The 21598-nt window shown below is 46.9% G+C and overlaps 1 protein-coding gene across 14 annotated transcripts in view; it reads right to left on the bottom strand.

Annotated features, from left to right (window-relative positions):
- JADE1 (jade family PHD finger 1) overlaps positions 1-21598 on the bottom strand; it is a 59285-nt gene that overhangs the window by 12220 nt on the left and 25467 nt on the right. For 8 of the 14 annotated variants that reach the window (XM_025874174.2, XM_073892254.1, XM_025874175.2 and 5 more), the window contains exons 3-9: positions 17827-17912; positions 14656-14813; positions 12524-12711; positions 9350-9561; positions 6201-6368; positions 4833-4949; positions 641-1162 (exon numbers count right to left, since the gene is read on the bottom strand). In XM_025874174.2, coding sequence (XP_025729959.1) covers positions 641-1162; positions 4833-4949; positions 6201-6368; positions 9350-9561; positions 12524-12711; positions 14656-14813; positions 17827-17912 — 1451 coding nt within the window. Of the gene's footprint in view, positions 1-640; positions 1163-4832; positions 4950-6200; positions 6369-9349; positions 9562-12523; positions 12712-14655; positions 14814-17441; positions 17485-17826; positions 17913-21598 lie in introns of all 14 variants that reach the window. The other 6 variants (XM_073892257.1, XM_073892260.1, XM_073892256.1 and 3 more) reach the window with 1 other exon arrangement.

Raw genomic sequence — 21598 nt, 5'->3', positions numbered from 1 at the left:
TGATGACTTAGCACCTCACTGCCAGGAGAACCTTCAGGAATAGATCCGCATGTGTACGTTAAGTTCACGCACACACATCGGCACCCGCTGCCTGCTCTCCCCCGGGGCGGCACCAGGAACGTCCCTGTGAATTAGCCAAGAAACGAAGGTGCGCCAGAGAGGCAGGGATGGGCTCTCCTTGATGAGCCCATCAGCAGCACCCAGTGTTACCCCAGGTTTGAACAAGAGATCTTCCTACTTCTGCCTGCCCCCACCATAAATCAAATCCACCTGTCTAACTCCGTCTGCAAACAAGTCCGAGCCAATCCCTGGGTCTTTTCCTGGGGCTCAGTTCCCTCTAGTACTGGAATGAAGGGGGAAGGGGACACACCCCATTTGATCTTACAGAAGAACAAGGATTAGTGGGAAAGTGTTTTAAAAATAAATCACAGAGAAGCTCCCCACTCTGTGGCAGTCTCACACATATGCACAATGAGCTGGCCAGCCCGTAAATATATTTAACCGACACCACCTCATGCTGCAGTGCGTACAAGGGTCTGGGAGTAAAGGAACTGGCTACCATTCCTTGCTCTGGGCAAGCAGCCGCCTCTTGGCAATCTTCTTTTCTAAGTCACTACAAGGTGTCAGTGTCAATCATTACCCTCTCCAGGTCCTGCCGCAGATGAGTGAACAGCTGCAGCCTCCTAAACAAGACATCCTGCTCCCGCTTCGCTAGATTGTCCTCTTCGTCCTTCTTTGGAGTGATCAAGGGCTTGTTGAAGTTGACCTTCCTCTTCAACTTCCAGTACTGGTACAGGAAATCCACCACTTCCTCGGGCAGCCGCAGGGCCCTGGCAACATCCAGCAGGTTGACAAAGGTGTAGAACTCATCTTCCAGCTGCTGCAGCTTCTGCTTGCGAACACTCACCCGGTGAGCCTCCTCCTGATTCTGCTCAAGGCTGGCAAATGGCTCCCGCGGATTCCGAGAGGAACACTCAGAAGCCCCATTCTCCTGCGTGGCCCCCTCCCCGAGGCTCTCCTCGGGTTTTCTATGTGAGCTGTGCTTCGGGCAGTAGGACTTGAACTTGACTTCATCATTCTCCGCCAAGATGGTCTTCATCTCCAGGCCCCGGTCGAAAGCACAGGTCACATGGAAGGCTGTGCGGCAATTCTTCACAGAGCACTGGAAAGGACACAGAGAATGAGAGAAAAGACGGTTATGGAGGGACAGTGGCTGAAGGCCCTCTGCGCCAGGCACCCTCTTCACACACAAGCGCAGGAAGAGGGGCTTCTCAAGCACGTGCCAGGAGAGGGCGCTCTACTTGGGTTAACCCTGGCATGTCTAGTCCAGTCTTAAATGAGGTTAAGGCTTATTTAAGGGAACTCTTTCAATAAAAGGATTCATAAACCAAACCATCACTCTCTCAGAAAAGTAGCTGCATCCAAAACGCCTCTTAAAGCAGGCACAATAACAAAAGACACATGTAGACAAAGGTGGTCTGGCACACAGATTATACTACAAGGAGCATGTGCTCTATATGCAGAGTAAACTCTGAGGAATTGGTTTTCCTAGATTTGAACTCTTTTTAAAGTGCTTATATAGGGGCGCCTGGGTGGCTCAGTTGGTTAAGCATCTGCTTTCAGATCAGACCATGATCCCAGGGTCCTGGGATCGAGCCCCGCATCAGGATCCCTGCTCAGCGGGGAGTCTGCTTCTCCCTCTGCCGCTCCCCCTACTCGTGCTCTCGTTCTCTCACTGACAAATAAAATCTTCAAAATAAAATTTTTTTAAGTGCTTATATAAAAAGCTTGAAAAAGAATCTCTTCAGGAAAAATAACTACTAGTCAGAGTTTCTCAAGGAACGTGAATCCTCACGCTTACTTCCAGCCAGGAAGAGCCCTACATGAGTGGGAAAATAAATGGTACATTTCTTCCAAGCAGCTGAGGGCTGCTCAAGTCTGAGAGTGAATAGAAAACTCCTGGAAGAGTAGGAAAGAACAGGAAAAAGGAGAATTCAGCACAGGAAGGGGGATGGAAAAAGGTCTCCTCACTGGTGAAGAAGCTCCACCGGATGCAGAAGGCTTCCAGGGCCAGGGGCGGCCCAGCATCATGCGGGACTAACTGCAGAGTGGCAGCACAACTGTGAAGGACCCGCTTCCTGTGGGCCAAAGGGAGGTCGTCCTAGAGACCAGGCACCACCCCGCTGTGCCTTCCTCCTCACTGAACACCTTCCCTCTCACTGCCTGATCAGGGCTACAATTAGAGCCTTGATGTAGGTGGCAAGCCAGAAGGCTAGCAGGAGAAAAGTCATTAACTTCTCCCCATCTGATCTTGCTGAGTAAATCCCTGGAAGGAGATTCCTTGCAGTGACTGAAGCCAGTCCCTTAAAAGCAACACTGTATTTGTGTGAGGCCAAGTGATCCCCGGGCACACCAGGACTGCAGAGAGGAGCAGAGCCCAGTGGCCCCAGGCCAGCTGAAAAGCTTAATTAAACTTATTCAACAGACCCTGAATCCCATAACCACAAATGGCAGAGGCTGGAGTCGGGGCTTTTTCCCCTATTCATTTCAGTATTTAAGAGGTGACTCACTGCCAGCCGTGATTTCTTCCATTTTTATAAAGTCTCTTTTACCCAGAAGTACAGAAAATCCAGCTCCTTTCACCAATCCCCCCATTACAAACACTTAAGGCACATGAAGTCACATAAATCTCTTAATTTTACCTATAAATAATCTCAAGTCCAAGAAATGTGTGAAATCAGCTTTAGTGGCAGGCAGAACACACACACACACACACACACACACCTGGCCACTATCATTAAAAGACAAAGTGCTCCTCCCTTTTAGCACACGGCCAACTGGGAAGAGAAAGTAGGAACAGATGACTGAGACACTCTCTGGGCGTGGCTTCAACTACACCTAACCCAAACGCTCCGACCTTGAAGAGGGGTGGACTGCAGCAGAATATTTATACAGGGCTTTGTAAAGGCGCCAAACGGCCCTCCTTTGGGTTTTCCTATTCAGGTTGACTCAGCAAACAGATGTTACAGAAACATAAACCAGAGCCTTCACAGCTGCAGACATCTCAGAGAGGAATTCTTTAATAAAATCAATCTATTCTGTGAAGATACGAAAAATCACCAACCTTACTTGGCCTCTTAGACTCCTTCAAATTAACATTCTGGGAAAAAGAGGTCAGTGGCAATCAAAAAAAAAAGTCATTTTACCGTTCTCTCTTCAAAAGAGAAACAAAAGCTCTCCTTCACCCACCACTCACAAACATCAGTTCAGGACCAGGATTGGTGTAGTCAGGAAAGGGCATAAATTCTACCCGCAAAACATCAGGTAACATGGAAGAAGTAACTTCCATTTACCTCGGTCTCCCTCAGCTTGTGTCCTGCAAGTGTTCACATGGGTAGTTCTACGCAGAAACGCACTCCCAGGGCTCTAATGCTTGTTTTTAATTCTGAGGCTTTTAAAAAATTTTCTCTACCGTTCTTTCTCAAAAGCCAGACGGTTTTGCCATGTTTTAGTTTTAAACTGATTCTATTCACACGCAAAACCTTGCGCTATGTTCAAGATCTGTAGCCAAATCCCACCAGCTATCTCATGCCTCACCCTCTGAATATTTGTTACATTTTGGATTCTTGAACTCCAGTGGAGGTGATAATGAAGAAAAGTAGAAACACCAGATTTACAACATGTAAAATTTTAAAAACCTCCGGTCAGTGGGTAACTTTCCTGAAAGAAGTATTATTAGCCAAAACAGAAAATGATTTTGCCCAATGAGGTCATTTCCTTAAAACCTAAGCCTGGCAGTTCATATCCGTGCCGATTTGTTGTGTTTTCTGCACTGAGAGAAGCCACTCCAAAACAGGGCCTCTGCTCTTAGCATGTGTGGTGGAGACCAAGGACCAGCCTGTGGCCCTGACGTGGGAAGAGCTGGACTCGACCTTTAGGGCCAATGTCCACCACAAACGGCAACTGAAACCTTGGTGAATGAAACAGCATCGCAGTGAGGCCCAGAAATCAAGCTCTGGAGCACAGAGTTCTAGAAAACCTGCAAAACCAGCACGTCATTTACATTCCCTCCATAGTTCTACCTACCTAATGATTTTCTGTGTGTGTGTGTGTGTGTGTGTGTGTGTGTGTGTGTACATAAAAAACACAGGCCCGGTTTTCACACAGCAGCCCCCACCCCACCCCCGTCCCACACACGCGGTGCCATGACAAATCAGATATCCAACCTGCATGCAGAGAACAGCCTCTGCGAACAACACTTGGTGTGGCACCTCGTGGGTGTCCGTCTACCCAGTTGGTGCTCCAAGGACTCTAGTCTACCAGACACAAAGGTATCGGCACACCAAGCGGATTTAGAATGGTACACAGCTAAGGTCTCGCACACCCCACGAGCGCACCGAGCCCAGCAGTGTTGGGAGGCAGCCACAGGGGCGGCTCTGCCACCAGCCCTGAAAGTGCAGGTTGGAGGGTGACCGCTGCTCCAGAGTCGAGACTGGTTCGTCCCAGAAGGTGTTCACCTGTGGGAAGAGCTGCAGTGCCAGCTTGGCGCAGAAAGGCAGAAACCAGAGACAAACTGGAACTGCCTTACAGCTCAGGCGGCCTTCCGAGTTGCTCTGTGATTGTTACAGCTGGGGCTCTGGTTACATTGGATACAATCCACCGGCTAAACGTGTTTGCACTGGGCTCGAATCATTCCTCAGCAGCCTCAGAAGACCTGTGGGAACCTTGATCCTAGACCCATCCCCAAATCCCCTTGACCGTTCACAGAGCCCTTCCTCGTCCAGCCCGGAAACAGAGAAGGAAAATAACGCCATTATGACCAAGCGGATTACCTGTATGGAGGCCCCAAACTTCTCATTGCAGAGACTACACACCAGCGCCCACCGACTGCTGGGGATGTGAGACACCTTCGTGATGGGCTCCATCTTCTCAGGGCTGCCAATGCTCACCTAGAGGCCCAAGGAATGGTAAGACAGGGCGGCAGAGACCATCAGACAAGCAAGAGCTGAGCACAGACAGCAGCAACATATTTTCCTACAGACCTCCTGCCAGCCAGTGGCAAGGGGCATGCATGCACTCTCCTAGGGCAGGAAAACCCCTAGTTCCGAGCATCTGGACAAGCGCAGGGGCCAGCTCTGAGCCAGCAGCAGTAGAGAACCCAGAGCCCAGTCCCCATGTTCCATTGCCCTCCATTCATCAGGGGCGGAGGGTCCTGTTGTTAAAAACACTCAGATAACCGGTAACAGCCATTTCTCACCTGAGTGTTTGGACAGCAAAGATGGGTCTGCATGGGCACAATGCAGTCTACTAGACCGCTGGCCCACAATGAAGTGGTCAAGACCAAAAAGCCTTCTTAAATAAATTTAAATAGTTTGTGAACAATGAAGTAAATATATACTAATTTTAGTATCTCCCTCAGCGAAGAAAACCATCTTCTTCAGTCAGAAAACATTACTACATTCAAAGTGGAAAATTCCCCAAAATAAATAAGGCATCCTGTCTGCATTCAGCCTGGATCACTGAACTGTATCCCTGTTAATACCAAACCATGAGATCCGGTGCTACCAAGACTCCAATCCAAATCATTCCCAGATAATTTTCCTCAGGAGGAAAAATGCACCAAAATCACAAACCAAAAAAAATGCTTGAAATTTGAATCACAAATGATAGTCTCATAGTGAGCCATGCAAATTAAATTAGTCAAGGTTTGGGACTTGAAATAAATTAGACCAGACCCGAAATTAGAAAGAAAATCACAAAAATGTGACCTAAAGCAGTGGTTCTTTAACCATCCTAGTGCTGCATGGACAGCTCACCAGGCCCAGGGACTTAGGGCTGATCCCTGGGGAAGGCCAGAGAGAGGCCATGGCTGTCAGCGCCGCAGGCCCACTCCCGGGAACGCACGTCAGCAGTGGGAGGGTTAGCTGGGACACAGTTCTGAAGCGAAGTTTGAACACAACCATCTGAGAGTCCAACTCACTGCTGCTCCCAGTTAACACTCCCACAAATTTATATACCATGTCAAGATGACAGTACGCCTGAGATATCGTTTAAGAGGGGGTAAAAAAGACAGCAATTAAAAGATGCCTTTTTACTCATCAGCTGCAATTCCCCGTATTTATGAGCGGCTCCCCACCCCCACACCCAGTTAAAAGCCCGTAGTACTCCTGAGCTAGGCTACTATTAAGAACCACACCTACCTCAGGGATCCACAGAGCACAGCTGACGTGGACCCATTTGGTGCCACTGCGGGTAGGCTTCATCGCTCCGCCTTTCTTGGGACACAGCAAACACTTTGGCTGAACCCCCAGGGCACACGTCCGGCATAGCCAACTGCCCTCGGGGACCTTGAGGATTCCGTAACAGGCCTGTGAAGCCACAGCATATCCCCCAAGGAAAACAGAGAAACAAGAAAGATTTATTTTTCCCCATGTATCTATCAATTTAAAATACACCTAGAAAGATTTTAAGAGAACAGAATAGAGGTTCTCCCACATCCACCCAGCTAGAGACACTCTCCCCTCAGCAAAAATGCCAGGCAGCCTCACAGTAGCAGCCAGGAGGTACCTGGATCTTCACATACTTATTTACCAGAAGGTGGTCCTGAAAACTCCTGGAGGACAAAAAGGTTTACAGAAAATCTGCTTTGCTCAATTGCTACAGGCACCTATCTACACCAAGTTTCTAAATAGTGGGCAGTAAATTCTCAAAACACTCCATGAGGCTAAGTGGGGGAAGCTTTTCCTTCTCTGATTTACTGATGTGGGTGGGATACAAAGGGAGGGAAAAACACACAAAGCAGTGGAGTCTCCGAAAGCTGTTCAACGAGATGACCTCTGAAAGAAGGATGAACTAAGGAGCTTCCGCAGTCCCATAGCTAAACAAAGTCCCCTCACTAGACCCCACCACTCTCCCAAGTGAACACAACAGGCACAGAAAAATAAGACCTTGTAGACAGAGAGACTTTGGTCTCTTCAGCCAATATTTAAAACAAAGCCTGCTTTGCACAAGATGGCAAAATTACACAAGACAACATAAAACTGTTGAAATCGAGGATTTTACCACTCAAGTCATTAAGACGGTTCAAAAAAAGAAAAGTGAAGAAACAAAACCAGGATGGTACCAGGAGCACATTCAGAACCTTTAAAAACACCAAACTGTTCAGAACTTTATCCTTAAATGAACCAGAAGTCAGGAAGTCGGGAGACACAGTAACATAGCTCCAATCCAGACAGGAAAAACACAGCTACTCTGCAATCTGAATAGCCAGGACCCAGAAAGGAAACCACAAGCATGAAGAGAGGAGCAAAGTTAAGTAACACCAAGATTGGAGCTTAGGAGCCTTAGGTCGGTACCATGAGTGAGCCACTGTCAACACCGACTTCCCAGAAAAAAAAAAAAACTTTTAATAGGGCTAAAAGACATAAGGTTTCAAACACTAAAAAGGTCTGCATCAGGCATTCTAGAGAAAAGTCACATTTGAAGAGAGAACTTTTTTTTACTGGAAAATCAAGTGTATGCTAAATTAAAAGATTAAATACAGTATGCCTTCAAGAGAAGCCTTCAAGAACCTCCCAACAGGAAGGTGAAATGTGAGGGCAAAGGGGCAATGTGGCATGGCAGAAGGCTGGGCACAGGGGTGGAGCTGGGGGTCCAGGGTCCCAAGTTCCAGTTCCAACGATGCTACTAAACCACAGGGGGCCCTAAACAGCCCAACCTGACGTCAGTGAGCCCATTTATAAAACAGGGGGTTCAACTAGTTTTCAAGGAGAACCCTTGTTCTCAAAATTCTCATGGAGAAAAACTAAGTAAAATGGCATAAAAAATACTGAAGCTTCATCCAGGAAAAGAAAACCAGCAACAAAACGGCAACACTGGTAGTCACAATGATCTTGACACAACAAAACCACTTCGAGAATTCTGTTATCCCAGGGAAACTTCCCAGATAATCTGAACATCTAGAGTCAAAAGGTGACCTGTAACAAGACTAAAGCAAGAGACTGTGGCCTCATGTCTTCTTGTCAGGATGAGCTGACACAAGGCCACTGGTGGTGATGTGTTCAGGCAGAGGGGAAGCCCCAGAGGAAGACGTATTAGAAGGAATATGATCAGCAAGAACTTCACAGAACAAACTTGATTCTTCTTTCTGAGAGGTCACCCAAAGAACTATTCCACAGAAGTCTTTAAGTTTGTTTTAAATCTCAACAACAGATGGATGATAGCCTTTTAAATCATGAGCATATATACGAACAAGTGTCCCCCAGAAATCCAAATTACTTCATTATTGCATTAAGGAATACAGAAGAAAGAAGAGACGGAGACGGTCACAAGCTTTTAAAATCGACCAGTGCCCATCCTTACTGAAGTCGGAGGATTTACCTTTCTGTGGATGGGAGCAAGCAACCACCAAATGCCAGTGGGCATCACAAAGGACAGGAGATAACATTTCAGAAAAGGAACTTCCTTACTCTTCTTTAACATCAGTTTATATAACACAGCAAATGTTATGGGTTGAACTGAGTCCCAAATAGTTATGAAGTTATCCTAACCCCAGTCCCTCAGAATGTGGCCTTATTGGGAAACAGGGTCGTAACAGGTAATAATCAGTTAAGATGGTGTCATACAGGAGAGTAAGGTGGGCCCCTAGATCTATTATGACGGGTGTCCTTAGGAGAAGGTAGCCATGTGTGAAGACAGACACAGGAGGACACCATGGGACAACAAAGGCAGAGACCAGAATTGTGCGGCTGCAAACCAAAGAACACAATAATTGTTAGCAAACCACCAGAAGCCAGACAAATGCAAGGAAGGATTCCCCTATAGGTTTCTGAGAGAACATGGCCCCGCCAACACACCTTGATTTCACACTTCTAGTCTTCAGAATTGCAAAATAATAAATGTCTGTTATCCACCCCGTTTGGGGGATTTCGTTATGGCAGCCTCACAAACTCATACAGCAAACTAAGCACCTTTTAGAAACTGCCCTCCACCCCCCGCCCCAGTGTTCATCTCTAAACTCCGCTGTGAGAGCCAGGACAGAGGGGGCTCATGTGTTCCTCTGAAGTAAACCTTACTTCTATGGATAGGAATAAAAACATTATTTGAGGGAAGAAGATTTCCACAGAGGATCCTATTCTTCCAGTTATGTAAGAAGTAGCAGGAAATACTTCAAACACGGTAAGAAACTATTAGGAACAAAAAGATGTCGTCCATTGAGCACACTTCTTCCACTCACTCAGGACAGCAGGAAAATAGACCCCATCCGGGGTAAAACCTCTGGCCTCCCAGGCATCAGGTGAGCTCACACCCCAGGCGGCTCCGCTCTTTCTGGGCCTTACTGCCCACATACCTGGTGCACACAGATGTTGCATTTGTCACAGAACACCATCTCATTGCCGTCCTCACCGTCAGGGGACTGACAGACATCACAGACAACATCTTCATCGTATTCAATGCCCAGGCCTTCTTCAGTCTCTATAGCATGATTCATATTGTCATAGCATCGCTGTTCGAATTCCTCCAGGACCCTTTCCATGGTGTACTCATCTAATTCAGGCATTCCTAAGGGAAAAATGCCACAAAAACATTTTAATAAAACCATATTAATAAATATTACAGTAAGACATTATTAGTGTATTTACAATGTATAAATCATCTTATAAATAAATCCATTCTGAGTGTCCCAAACATTTTCTACTGAATGCCTCTCACACTGTTCCAAGGAAGATCTTCAAATTAAAAGGCAGAAAGAATATTCCATGCAACAGTTTGTTACTTATGGTCAGGCACTGAGATGTAGTGCTGTAAGTAGAAAAACAAAAGACAAATCCTAAAAGGGTTTAAGGATATTAAATACATATATTGTTAAACTACCATTTCATTATATTATACATAACAACTAACATGTAAGTGACTTCAAAACCATGACCACATGGGGCGCCTGGGTGGCTCAATCAAGCATCTGCTTTTGGCTCAGGTCATGATCCCAGGACCCTGGGATAGAGCCCCCACGTCGGGCTCCCTGCTCAGTGTGGAGTCTGCTTCTCCCTCTCCCCCTCTCAAATAAATAAAATCTTTAAAAAGGGGGGGGGCACCTGGGTGGCTCACTCGTTAAGTGTCTGCCTTCGGCTTAGGTCATGATCCCAGTGTCCTGGGATCAAGCCCCGAGTCAGACGCCCTGCTCAGCGGATAGTCTGCTTCTTCCTTTCCCTCTCCCTCTGCTCGTGCTCTCTTAAATAAATAAAATCTTCTAAATAAATAAGTATTTTTTTAAAAACACCATGACCATATATTATGGTTTGGGTGTCTTCTGCAAAACATTCATTTCTCACTGCTGAAAATGTTGCTCTGAGAACAGATTTCACTGTGAGCACACAAATGTTTTTAACTGGTTTATCCCTCCTCACCCTCTGAATTTACAAAGTTGAGATGCATAGTTAATCAGACACATGAAAGACACATGAAACACAAGGAATGTCTGAAGCAAAGGAAACAGCTCATTGTGAATCAAATAAAATGCATTCTTATGCAAGAATGATCAAAAATAAATTTCAAGTGGTTATCGTGGTTACAGTAGTGGTGAGATAAGACTTTTATTTTCTTCCACTTGTGGATATAGTCCAAATTTCCTACAATGAAAATACTCATGCAGAAAGAAAAAAACAGGTTATAAAAATATTCTAACAGAATGTGTAAATGGCAAGAAACAATAGAAAGGTCACTAGAGCCAACTTTTGTGCTCTAGTGACTCTGATAAACATAAAACCATCAAATTAACACTTTTTAAAAATTTGGAGACTACATCAGAGCTGACACCGTGGTTAAGCTCTAAGCACATACTCAAAAAAGCCACCTACCCATCTCTCACACTCTATTTACTGGTAAGATCCTCCACGGCCTGGCCAGGCACTTACATCTCAATTCTTCCTACCAGTTGTGAAACCAACACTGGCTTTGAAAATACAATCATATGCCTTATAAGTAACTTCTCCCATTACAAAGACCAATAAAAACTAAAACATCTTAAAAAGCATATGTTCAATTTATGTTAGACAACCGCGTATCTGTCTTGCCAAAGTATTCCACACTACCTTTCAATCTGGTGAGTTAGCCCAGTACTCATTACTTAAACCACCCACAAAGCCCTCAGCGTCTTTGGCTGTACCCTCTGCCGTAAGACAAGACACCTAGCCAGTCAAGTGCATGATACGGGTCCTTACACAGCTGCTACAAAGCAGAACTTTATAATCTTTGAAGCTAGAACTGAACGGTATTCAGTTCCAAGAGAGCTCTGAAAACTTATGAAGAGATTGTATAAAACAACCTCCTGGCTTGCTAACATCCTGACCACTAACACCTTTTAAAAGCAGAGACCAGAAGGAAAGCACTGTACTTTGTCAAGATAAGTGAGTGATCAAACAAGGAGAAAGCAACAACCTTCCCCCGGCTCAGTCGGCACTGCTGCTCCCATTCAACGGGCCGGGAGCAGCGAGGCAGCCCAACAGGCATCTGCTGTCTGCAGGGCCCTGGGCGAGGCTCAGGGACCGATCCACAGCAAAAGCAGTCTTTGTCCCTCAGGGCTCTGAGATCTCCCACCAAGCATCCTGCAGATGCTCCCTGGGTGCCAAACCGCCAACAGACCTCTCTGCCACCTCTCCCCAACCCAGGACCCACAGCACTAATTCTAATGAGTCCTCAGAGTCTCTCACACCGAGCCCAGACTTGATCTCCGTGCGCCTGCTCATCACAGCCCTCCGAGCAGTACGTAGCGGTTAGAGACAGCAATGAAACCTACGTGCCATCCTGGTCTTGACACTGGGAGGCGCAAGTAAAATGAGGTACAGAAGCTCTGAGCGGTGGATACACACAAAAAGAAGAACTCATAGAAAACAGATCACAATGGGCAAAACGCTCAGCCAAGCGGGAGTTTCACAGAAAGAAAGCAGGACAGAGGTAAACAGGTAAAAGGTAAAAGCACTCCGGGTTTGGAGCAGGACTTGAGGAGAACCACCGAGGTAAAATACAAGAGGGGTATTAGAAAATGGACAGCTTGGCTTGCAGGGAGTTTACTGTGAGAAACAACAGGCCACAAGAAGAAAGGATCTGAATGGCATTGCTGGAAAACAACACCAGGGCAGGACACTGTGTGGACCAGACCCTCCTGTCAACTTGGGGAAGTCACTTCATTTCTCTGGGCTTCAGTTCCCTTGAGGTAAGTAAGGGAGGAGGGTAGATCAGGCAGAGGTGGGGAAGAACCCTGCCTCCCGTGCCCATGGAAAGTATCCTTCTTCAATCCCACCACTCTCTCTAGAAGCCTCTCACAGACTCAGTCCCTCTGAACACAGGTGCCATAGCCAGACACGCTAATCCCAAACAAGACCCTAGGATTCTGAGACTGAAGCGAGGATGGCGCTGGCTTCACCGGGCGACACTGAGGAGCTTCTATCTACTACACACCCTTATGCCGGAAAGTCTTCTCTATTTGTCATTCGTTAATAAAACAATATAACCCATGGTCTCTCACCCATCTCCTTAAATTCCTCATTGGTCAGTTCCAGCCATGCAGCGTCCATGTCGTTGAGGTCGTAACGACACACAGTGTCGGCCAGCGTCCGGATATCAACATAGCCCAACTCTGGAGGCTCGGAGCCCGGCGACACAATGTATTTCTTGGGCCTGATGAACATGAGGGATTTCTCTTCAGACACGACCCTAGTTAACAAGGAAACAAAGCAGCCAGGTTACCCTTCCTGCCACATGAAAGCAAGTCTGTCACAAGGCCCAAAACTTGCTTCCACTTCCAATGCCCTAAACCCCAGGTTATCACCAAATAGACAGGCTTAAAACCCTAACGTCACTGCTAAAAAAACTAAGTGGGATTCATTAAAGCCCCCACAAGGGAAACACGTACGAGTGAAAACACTGAGACGTCCTCAAAACCCGCTTTTTCCCATCGGCTTCCCAGGATGCCGCATGGCCTGCCCTGATCTAGGACAGCAGCTGCCCCGACCCACTGGCAGCCCCGAAACACTGGCCCCGTCAGTTTCAAGGGTTCGCGACTAAATCACTTTCTACTGATCAGGCATGCACACCCTGCTGAAGGCCTAGCACTGGGCTCTCAAACAACACACAGCAGAGAGCCACCAAGGCAGAACCTGCAGAGCAGGGCACTGGGGAACCAAGGGGACAAACCCACCACCTCTAATCGTAAAAACCAAACGAGGCCTTGTCCGTTCCTAAGCAGACTAAGAATCCGAGAGGCCTAGCCAAGTAGGGGACTCTCCCAACACACACTTAGGATCCCAGGAGAGGAGCACAAGCTCCTGCTTCTCCTTACACTGCCACCTTCTCCCCAAACCTGTTAACACCTGGAGTGCCTTCTACCGCACCCCATTCGAAAGAAATGTCAGCACACAACATCGAATCCCTCCCAACTTGGAAGGAAGGGCCCTCTTCCTAAAGACACAGGCCCAGCATCACAGCCCCGCACGTCCACACAGTTCCTCCCCAATGTCGCCATGTGTCAGCATCAACAAGTGGTCCAAAGAGTGTCAGAGTACTGTCATCAACCTCATAATTACCAGACTGATTTTACCCACAGGACACTGAAATAGGCAAACCAAAGGGAGTTCTTTCTCCGACTCAACCAAGACCAGGGTTTTAGCTAAATACTCCATAAGCTGTGGTAACACATCCTGCTCTTGTGCTGGGCTCCCAAATAAAAAAATGATTTGGTGAGTCATTCCTGGATGGGGATTGCCAAAGCTGAAACAGCTGGTGTTGTGCCCCAGAGGTAGACTCAAAGGCAAACACGGTGTTTATCCTGCAGAGCCCAGGACTCTGGGCTATGGAGGCATCAGAGTGGTCATTTAAACCCGCACACTTATGCGGACATTTGTCACAGAGACCCCAAAACAATAATAATCAGCAATGGTACAAGAGCCCACTTCACAAAGCTGGCAGCTGACCGACAGCACAGCAGAGAAACCAGGCGCTAGCTGAGCACAGAGGCCCTGAATCCTCCCTCCCTATGAGGGGCCTCCACTTCAGCTGAGCAACACAGTTAACCAATGAGCAAACTGGCCCCAGCTCCGCGTGGAGGTAAGTCATCAAGGACCCAGGCCCACAAGACCCTTAAGGGGAAAAGTGCTTTATACGGCACTCCAAAGAAAGCCCGGCAAGAACTGGGCAAAGTCCATCCAGAGGAGAACTCCTCAAACGTCCCTCCTCCGAAGGCTCCCCTTCCACATAACCATGACCTGGCAGGCCTCCTCACACCTGCCTTTCTCCGGAGGTGGAGCCCATCCCTGCAAGACCCGAAAAGCCAGGCACTCCTCTCCAGGGTGAACACGACTGGGGGTGGAGTGAGGGAAAAAAAGCAGCAGTTGTGTAAATATCCACATTTCCCTCCCCCAACCAGTCACCTCCCCAAAATGTCTTGGAACTTGCCCTCCTCTCGTAAGAGAGCAGCACCTTCCCAAGATGGCTGGAATACTAAGTTTCGAGGACCATGGCCCACAAAATCACTACCCTGTGGACCTAACGTGTGTTTCTACACATTTCTGTGGCCACTTGAGGCGCCGTTATTTCACTGCTCTTCTCAGGCACCTGGCTGTCACGGCAGAAAGGCAATGGCAGGTGGAGAGGCATGTCTACCTGGCCACAGGCTGAGGGATGGTCCCAGGGCTCACGGGCACCTGGACCCCTTTCTCCCACTCCTGTCTCCAGGGATCTGCCAACACATAGTACTCATCTGGGTTCAGCTGATAGGAGTCATGCAACTTCATAGCGGTGATCAGGTCTGTCCTAAACACCTGGAAAGGGAGAGAAAGGGACACTGATATTTCATATTTGCATTCTGACTCCCGAGTGCTGGCAGCTGCAGGGTAACCATGGAGCTGCCGTGGAACAAGGTCACTGTATCAGCAGAGCCCAGGGCTGACCTACTGCAGGAACCCCTCGGCCTGCCATGCCCTTGGTCTCTCAGGCTGGGGAGGCAATGGCTCTCACTATCCTCTCGCTTCCTCAAGCCTACAGCAGCTGACCACAGAAACCTCACTGTCCTCCCCCGAAAAACTCTAGGAACTCCCAATTCAAAAGAGGGCTGCTTTAATTTATTTAATAAAAAAATAAATTTTATTTAGATTAAATAAAACTCCACAAACCATGCAACAACTTCAAGCCAAAACCCAGAACTACCAGGGCCGCCTCTGCCATACTCTGACCGCCACCACCCAGGGCACCAGGGCCAATGGCAAGGTATCCGGGGAGTCAGGTCCTGGTTGGCAGGTGCCACGCAGACGTACAGGTGGGGAAAACCCGGGAAGGAAGCAATGACAGACCAACAGGTCAAGTCAGAAAAGGGGCTTGTAAAGAACATGTTTACCCACCTTCACCTGGCATAACTTCTATAAGGGAGGCAGTATTTGTGGGGAAAGGAGGAGGGAAGGAGAGAAAAAGAAAGAAGCAAGCAAGCAAGCTACTCTACCCTCTCTTCACCCCGCCAAAAACAGACCCACGAAACTCCCAAGTATCCCTGTACAGAGGGAGCTCCTCACCCATCATCAGAGGCAGAGCGGAGACAAGAGCAAAGGTGGCCCTCGCATGGTCAGCCCTCCGACAGGGCAAAGGGCCGGGGCGCTGCCTGCTGGCCGGGGCCTGAACCTCATGCCGCCAAGCTCCCAGGGCTGCGTAAGGCAGCTCGGACCCTGGTATTAGCGCTGGCCCGTAGTTGTATTTGGCATGGAGAATGCCTGCATCTGTAAGCTACACTCTCTGTTTACACAAGTCACAGTGCTGAACTCTCTCTTCTTGGGACAGGGAGTTCTTTCTTATGCTGCAAAGCACAGTTCACATTATATGGCCTGCTAATAGGTCCATATTTGTTTTTCCTGGTGGCTTTTCAGACTGGTGACTTTAATAAACTTCACCATAACAAAGTCTGAGGGCAGTGTCTGAATAAAAAGGCCACTTCTCTGGCCTGCCATTTTTTCGACACGGACTTTTCCCCAGTATGCCACTTCTTGTTTCTCAAGTCCCAGTAACAAGCAATAACCTGGGGGTGCACCCTCCACAAAAGCACAAGCAAGATCGGGTTCCCATGCAGCACTGAGCCCCCTGAAGCAGGGGCCCAGCCCAAGTGCACAGGACCTTATCACCCATGCCCACTTACCCCCAAAAGAGAAAAGTCCTTTAAAACAAAAATCACAGGTCTACATTTTCAGGAAGCAAATCAGTTAAAAAACACATTCCAACTAAGCCTTATAAGTAAAAAATAAGGGAGTATGCCAAAGAAGAAGGAATATCAAACTGAAGCAACAAGATGAGAAAAGGCAGCCCACCCTCCCTTTACTGAAAGACTCAGATGAGGACAGTCAAGAACTGAAACAGATGCCCTAAACGGACTCCCCGGTCTCTGGCAGAATTCGACGTTAGTGCTAACCTACATACAAAGTAGTACGAACTAATAGCTCAACTCAGAGAATTTTAGAAAAAACATCAGAAACAAAACACGACTCAGGGACCAGGCCGGTGCCATCCATGCTACTCAACCTCCCTGCAGCGCCTGGTGCCCATCAGGCCCAGTACTAGCTCCCCTATCTGAGCCGCCCCCCACGCCGCCCTCTTGTCCTGAAGTAACAGGAGTACAGTGTGAATGGGAGCACACTGGTTGTGGAGGCAGCACAGAGAATGAAAGAAAAAAAGGCAGAGCCTCTCAGATCCCAGAGAAAAGGAGGGGAGCACTGCAGGTTCAAAATGACAAAGGCCTGGGAAAATGAGGGCAATAAAACGGCCGCCACCTTCCCATGAAGGTTTGATCTAATGTTTCAGTGTCTCCTGGGATGGTTTTCTACTATTTTAAAGGATATATACTACACTTCCTCGTGGAGAATGTTATTCCACAACTAAAAACTCCTACACTCCTCAACACAGCAACCCCCAGCACTCCCATTACAGGCACAGAAAAAGAAGTACCTGGTGGAACCCAGGCCTCTGCTCTACAGCTACAGGATGAGGTGGTCTTTGAAGCCATCCCGTTCAAGAGGCAGCACAAAACAAGGGGCTGAACCAAAGGCTCTCTTCCCCACAACCTGCCCACCTGAAAACTGTAATAAAACTAAAATGCCCTTTCTGCAATCATCTAAATCCTCAAAGCCTGGCAAAGGTTGTCAAAGAAAACCTATCTCAGGACTGGTAGAGGCCCCTAATCAACAAAGGCCAGCAGAGAAATGCACCTAAAAGCAATTTTAAATAAAGAGACAATAGATAATAGGTAGGCAGGTAGGTAGGTAACAAAATGTGGGGGAGCAGGGAGACAGAAGATGAGAAACAAATCGAAAAAGAAGGGGAAAAAAAGCCTTAAACGTAATTGCCAAAACAAAACTCCCAGAATTACAATGGGTTGTTGCCAAATAAGCCACAAATTCATGGCCAAAACTAACTTGAGGCTGGCAGTGACTGGCAGCAGCCGAACCCGCTGATCTCCTGGCCAGAGGAAAAGTTGTTGGGAGCCAGCGAAGATGAAACAGAAAAGGAAAAAAAGAATATAATTAATAATAATAGCTAACATTTACTACTGAGCACTCTTTTAAGTGCTTAGTATGTATTAATGTCTGTGTATTAACCCACTTAATCCTCACAAGAATCCTATGAGGCAAACACCTGTTTCATCCCCATCTTATAAATTTGGAAACTGAGGCACAAAGAAGTTAGGTAACTTGCCCATGATTGCAGAGACATCAATATCAATCAACCAGGTGTGTGCCAATCATATGTACTCATGCACACGGTAGGACATGCACAGTCACAGCATCATTCAGGAAATACCTCTGAAGGTTTTCGATCTTCATGTCTGGAGCACGAACCTCTCCTATGCTGGGATCGGGAATTCTGTGACCAAGTAGTCGAGAGGCCTAAAGACAAACATCCAAAGAGGAACAATTTAAAGTACACAAATCACTGTGTGTTCACAGGGTTTTGTTTTTTTTTTTCAAGATTTTTATTTATTTGAGAGAGAGAGAGAGAGCGAGAGAGAGCGTGAGCACTCACCAGCAGGAGCAGGGGGGTGGGGAGCAGACTCCCTGCTGGGCAGGGAGCCCCAGGCTTGATCTCAGGATCACAACCTGAGCTGAAGGCAGACACTTAACCAACTGAAGCAGCCACCCAGGCGCCCCCACAGGGGCTTTTTTAACCAAATTCAGCAAGGCTCATCTCAGCACCTCCCCAAGACATAAGCCACAATGCTCCTCCACTCCCAGTACTTACTTAAACCACTCATTTTCCAGAGCAGGCCTAACAAGATCACTCTGGTGGCTCGCTGTGTAGCCCAGTACAGCACACAGGAGGGGGAGGCCTTTTGAGAGCATCATGCATATGAAGCCTGTACTTCTTAAGAGGTTCAAAGTCTCTCACATTGGTAAATACAATTTGAAAAACATTTGACTGAGTTCTCAGTAAACTTTCTAAATGCTAGATCATTATGTTAAATCATAATGCCACCCCTAAAACAAACAAACAAAAAAAGTTTTGACACCACAAAACATAAGAACTTAGCATACCCTGGAACGGGGAAGCTCAGACTACACTAGACTCAGTGCTATGGCCAAATAACTTTTAAAATTGCCTACGCCCCTTTCCCAAAAAAAAATGCCAACTGGCTCTTTTCTGTGCCTTTCTTCCACAACTAACTAATGCTCTATTATCCAGCCTCTCCCCCACCAGGCCACAGAATCTGGAAGCCCTACCAAGGTACCCATGTCTCCTAACTGCCACCATGTCTAAGCTCCTCTCAGGCCTAAGACCTCTTTGCAGCACCAACTCCATCCTGTTTGAGATGCTCCCTCCAGCTCGGGTGGCAATTCTCTTTCCTGGTGTCTCCTCAGTGGTCCTTCAGTCTTCTATGTATCCGGCACACATTAGTGTTTCTCCTTCTTGCTCCAAGTGTTCTCCCCAGGGAGCACCTATCCCTGCCCTCGGTCTTCCCAATGTGCCCCGGAGACTGTCAGACTTGCATTCCCACACTCACCTCCCAGCCAAGCTCCAGGTCCATGTTCACCTTCAGATAAGATCAGGGTTCCTAAGGTCAATCAACTCAGCATGATAAAAACTGGACTCAACAGTTACCCAAACCTGTTATTCCTCTTCTACTTCTACTTTGATGAATACCACTACCATTTCTACTAAAATTCAGAAATCTAAAAGTCATCCTAAACTCTCCTCACTCAGGATACATCCAATCATTGGCCAAGTTATATTCAATGCAACTACCAATACCACAGATCCCAGCCTCTTTTCTCCCCACCTCCACATCTGCCTTGTGTCACTTGTTTTATTGGTCAACCGCAGTGGCCTCCTGTTTGTGGGTACCATACCACCACCAGAGAACTGAAACAGCCCTCACAACTGCTCCCAGTGGGTGTCGAACTTCCTAATCACTCACCTCTACCCTGAACACATACTGTACTATTTCCCAGAAATTAACAAACCTCCGCAAAAGAAAAGCCCAAACCTGAGGGAACTGCCATTCTACCAGTAAAATCATTTGCCACTCAAACAGGAAGCTTTTACCTCTGTGGATTCCAGAGACAAGGGACACAGAATCAAAGCACCCTTAAAACCTTGGAGACATTAAGAAATAGATTCTGCACATAAGCCTATCATCAGATTTGCAATGACCAAGACTAAAGGAGATTTCCAAGCTCCTCTCTGACAGGGAGGATGTGGGTAGTACCCCTGATCACCAGTTCTGAAGGCTGTTACTGGGTCAACTGACTGCTGTTAGGTTAGCAGAATTAGATTTCCTACAGGTGGCCCTACTGGACTATTCAGTAAATATTTTAGAAAATTCTTCCTTAAAGAATAAGTATGTCTCTTTAGACTCCAACGAATAAGAATGTTTCACTCCCACACTGAAAGAAATATTCTAGGCACACAGGGATGGGAACCCAACTTGCAGAAGTCCTCAATCTGGTCCCCAGTGGAAAAAGGAAAGACAGAAACCAAGGCAGGAACCTGGAGAGGAAGATTGGCCTCTTTTCTCCTCTGGTCCTACAGGCCCTCATCCGGCCCACCCACAGGCTGAGAGAGAAGAGACAACTCTAGAAGGATGCCCAAATGTTCATGGGAAGGAAGAAGAAACAGGGCAAAAAGGTATGGCCCCTTTCCTTTGAATTACTATGAAAAGGGTTATAAACATAAGAAAACCAGAAATTTTAGAAGAATCATTCCATTGCTATACTTTAAAAACAGAGGGGAGGTGAGTATTTTTTTAAGATTTTATTTATTTATTTGAGAAGGAAAGAGAGTGAGGGAGAACAGCAGAGGGAGAAGCAGACTCCCCGCTGAGCAGGGAGCCCGATGCGGGGCTGGACCCCAGGACCCTGGGATCATGACCAGAGCTGAAGGCAGACGCTTAACTGACTAAGCCACCCAGGTGCCCCAGGTCTTTATAGTCAAATAGTTTCAGAGTTAAAGGAGAAACAACAAATTTGCTCATTTTTTATCAAGTTTTATTTAAGTGATCTCTAAACCCAACGTGGGCTCAAACTCATGACCCCGAGATCAAGAGTTGCATGTTCCCTCTTTTTTTAAAGATTTTATTCATTTATTTGAGATCGAGAGAGAGCGCACAAACGGGGGGCGGGGGGGCGCTGCTATGACTTGGGGTTCAATCCCAGGACCCTGAGCCACCCAGGAGCCCGAGAGTCACATGCTCTTCTGATTGAGCCAGCCAGGTGCCCCCAAATTTGCCCACTCTTGGTTTTTCTTGACACTCTTGCCTCTTCTTAGGGATCTGTCAGAGTCCCTCCCAGGTACTTTCCAAGGTTCCCAGGAAGTGCACAGCTTTGCTGGGCAAGAACACAACCCAAGTAATGGCAATCACTTAGAAACTTTTCCTAAGGCTGCTTTTATATTCTTGAAAATGGGGTCTGTGCCACATCTGCTTTGAAAACCAGGTACCCAAAGATGTTACAAAGGTGGTATCTGATGGTTTATCCAAGGGAAATGCTGGCCCACCCAGAAATAGTCTGTTCCTCTTCCTCCTAGTTTAATGCAAAAGGAAGAAGAGAAAAAGGCATCTCTAAACTCACTTTGCAGAATGGGAGAGACTGGGGAAAAGGCAAGATTTAAATTATCACTGACCAAAGGGATGTTCATTAAAGCCAAAAGCCAGTAATCACCCAAATAGCCACAAACAAACTGAATGAGTAAACATACGGTGGTATCCATACAATTTACTACCCAAATTATGGTATATCCATACAATGGAGTACTACCCAGCAATAAAAAAAAAAATGAGTTGATACACACAACATAATGTTGGAATCATTACGTGGAATGGAAGAAGCCAAAGAGTACATACTGCATTATTCCATTTACACAAAACTCTGGAAGATATAAACCAATCAATCTATAGTGACAAAGTAGATCAGAAGTTGACTAGGAAAGAGAGAGAAATTATCCTGAGTGTTATGATTTCATGGGTATAAACATTTCAAAATGTATCAAAATGCATACTTTAAATGCATGCAGAAAATAAGTGATTTTCTATCACGCATGAACAGTAAAGGAAAAGATAATGCTCCACTTTACTTCACAC

This window comes from Callorhinus ursinus, unplaced genomic scaffold, assembly GCF_003265705.2.
Source record: "Callorhinus ursinus isolate GAN/ISIS: 27379988/994484 unplaced genomic scaffold, GSC_fseal_2.0 scaffold4, whole genome shotgun sequence".
In the NCBI taxonomy this organism is placed as follows: Eukaryota; Metazoa; Chordata; class Mammalia; order Carnivora; family Otariidae; genus Callorhinus; species Callorhinus ursinus.
This window is presented reverse-complemented; position numbering and strand designations above follow the sequence as displayed.